Source organism: Myotis davidii, unplaced genomic scaffold (genome assembly GCF_000327345.1).
Source record: "Myotis davidii unplaced genomic scaffold, ASM32734v1 scaffold1997, whole genome shotgun sequence".
Taxonomy (NCBI): Eukaryota; Metazoa; Chordata; class Mammalia; order Chiroptera; family Vespertilionidae; genus Myotis; species Myotis davidii.
In genome coordinates, this window is record NW_006288266.1 from 104,754 (window position 1) to 107,135 (window position 2,382).

At 58.1% G+C, this 2,382-nt stretch overlaps 1 protein-coding gene across 1 annotated transcript in view; it reads left to right on the forward strand.

Moving 5' to 3' along the window:
- The first annotated feature begins 292 nt into the window (after nt 1-292).
- The window catches only part of MBOAT7 (membrane bound O-acyltransferase domain containing 7), a 7,786-nt gene continuing 5,696 nt past the window's right edge, over nt 293-2,382 (forward strand). Inside the window, exons 1-3 of the mRNA XM_015561652.1 lie at nt 293-439; nt 534-663; nt 1,585-1,711. Coding sequence (XP_015417138.1) covers nt 364-439; nt 534-663; nt 1,585-1,711 — 333 coding nt within the window. The 5' untranslated portion in view covers nt 293-363. The remainder of the gene's footprint in view (nt 440-533; nt 664-1,584; nt 1,712-2,382) is intronic.

Below are 2,382 nucleotides of genomic sequence, written 5' to 3' on the forward strand. Positions count from 1 at the left end.
TGGAAGACCCTCGGGAGGCCCGCCCTCGGGGCTGGAGGCAGGAGAGAGGGGGAAGATGTGCGGGCCGGAGCCGGGCTGGGGGTCGGGAGACCTGCGTGCTGGGGGACCAGATCCTCGTAAGAGGAGGGGGCTGGAGGCCTGGGTTCCCGAAAGAGGGGGCCTACGGGTGGAATCTATTCTTGGAGAATGAAGGGCCTGGAGATCCGGATTCTTATGTTCTCAAAAGAGAGGCGCTGAGGGTAGGGCTCCAGGGTCCTCGACAGCCGGGGACCGAGGAGCAGATTCCTGGATCCCTGCAGGGGGAGCGGCTGGGGGTCCCGACTCCTGGGTTCTCACTGTGAACCTCTGCCCCTCCCCCAGACCATGTCGCCAGAGGAGTGGACATATCTAGTGGTTCTGCTTATCTCCATCCCCATCGGCTTCCTCTTTAAGAAAGCTGGTGAGTCAGGTTCCCACCCCAGTGGAAAATAAGGAGGGGGGGGGCCAAGAGGGGTGAACCCCTGGAAGGCTTATGCTCTCTCTTCTCCCTGCAGGACCTGGGCTGAAGAGATGGGGGGCGGCCGCCGTGGGCCTGGGGCTCACCTTGTTCACCTGTGGCCCCCACACTTTGCACTCTCTGATCACCATCCTGGGGACCTGGGCCCTCATTCAGGCCCAGCCCTGGTGAGGATGCGGTGGGGGAGGTGGGGGGAGAGGTAGCAACCTGTCTCTTCTCTCAGTCTTGCCTGACCTCTGCCTCGCTCTGTGGCCGTCCTTCATTGATCTGTTTCTTTGGGTCATTCGTGTTTTCCTCTCCTGCCTTCCTGGGCCTGTTCCTGTGTGTTTGTTTGGGTCCTCGATGCATTCAGGAGAGGGCGACATCACTCCCTTGCTGGCCCTGCCACCTCTTATATTCATATTCATATTCATATTCCCTCTCCTTCCTCCCAGTAAAAGGTGGATGGAAGGGTGTTCACCCTGAAGCTCTCTCAACCTCTTCTCATTCTCTTTATTTCTGTGCATTTGTACGTGGCTATGCCTCTTCTCTCGCTGTCTCAATCTTGTTCATTCTGCCCCCCATTTTCTGTCTCTGAAGGTGGGGAGGTGGGGGAGGGCTTGTAGCTAGAACCTGGGGAGGCGGAGGCCGGGTCAGCTCCCAGAGCCCGGCACCACCTCCCCCCTGTGGACGTCTCTCATTGATCTGTTTCTTTGGGTCATTCGTGTTTTCCTCTCCTGCCTTCCTGGGCCTGTTCCTGTGTGTTTGTTTGGGTCCTCGATGGATTCAGGAGAGGGCGACATCACTCCCTTGCTGGCCCTGCCATATCTTATACTCATATTCATATTCCTGCTGGCCCTGCCACCTCTCATATTCATATTCATATTCATATTCATATTCCCTCTCCTTCCTCCCAGTAAAAGGTGGATGGAAGGGTGTTCCCCGAAGCTCTCTCAACCTCTTCTCATTCTCAGTCTTGTTCATTCTGCCCCCCAGTTTCTGTCTCTGAAGGTGGGCAGGTGGGGGAGGGCTTGTAGCTAGAACCTGGGGAGGCGGAGGCCGGGTCAGCTCCCAGAGCCCGGCACCACCTCCTCCTACCTCTGCCCCAGCTCCTGCCACGCCCTGGCCCTGGCCTGGACCTTCTCCTACCTCCTGTTCTTCCGCGCCCTCAGCCTGCTGGGCCTGCCCACTCCCACGCCCTTCACCAACGCCGTGCAGCTGCTGCTGACACTGAAGGTCAGACCCCCCCGCCACCCTCCCGCGTGCGCTCTGTGGCCGTCCTTCATTGATCTGTTTCTTTGGGTCATTCGTGTTTTCCTCTCCTGCCTTCCTGGGCCTGTTCCTGTGTGTTTGTTTGGGTCCTCGATGGATTCAGGAGAGGGCGACATCACTCCCTTGCTGGCCCTGCCACCTCTTATATTCATATTCATATTCATATTCCCTCTCCTTCCTCCCAGTCGCCACTCCCAGGAGGAACAGGGGAGGCGGGATTTTATCTCCCACGCACCCTGGGCGGGGCTGCACCTCTCAGTTCTCACCCTGGGGGAAGAGGTACCTCGAATACTGCGTACCTGGGAGGCCGGTGCTAAGTGCTCACCTACAGGCTTTCCTGCCTCTTTGGGGCAAGCTGTGCTGTGAAAGAGGGAGACCAGCTCTGGGGGAAGGCACTTATCCAAGGACAGGAAACCAGGACACCCAGGTCACCTGGGAAGATGGGTGAAAACAGCTTCCCTGCCCTGGCTTGCTTGGCTCAGTGGATGGAGCATCAGCCTGCGGACCAAAGGGTCCAAGTTTCATTCGATTCCAGTCAAGGGCTCCCTGGCCTGGGCCCTGGTTGGGGCTTGTGCAGGAGGCAACCAATCGATGTGTTTCTCTCACATCGATATTTCTCTCTATCTTTCCCTCCC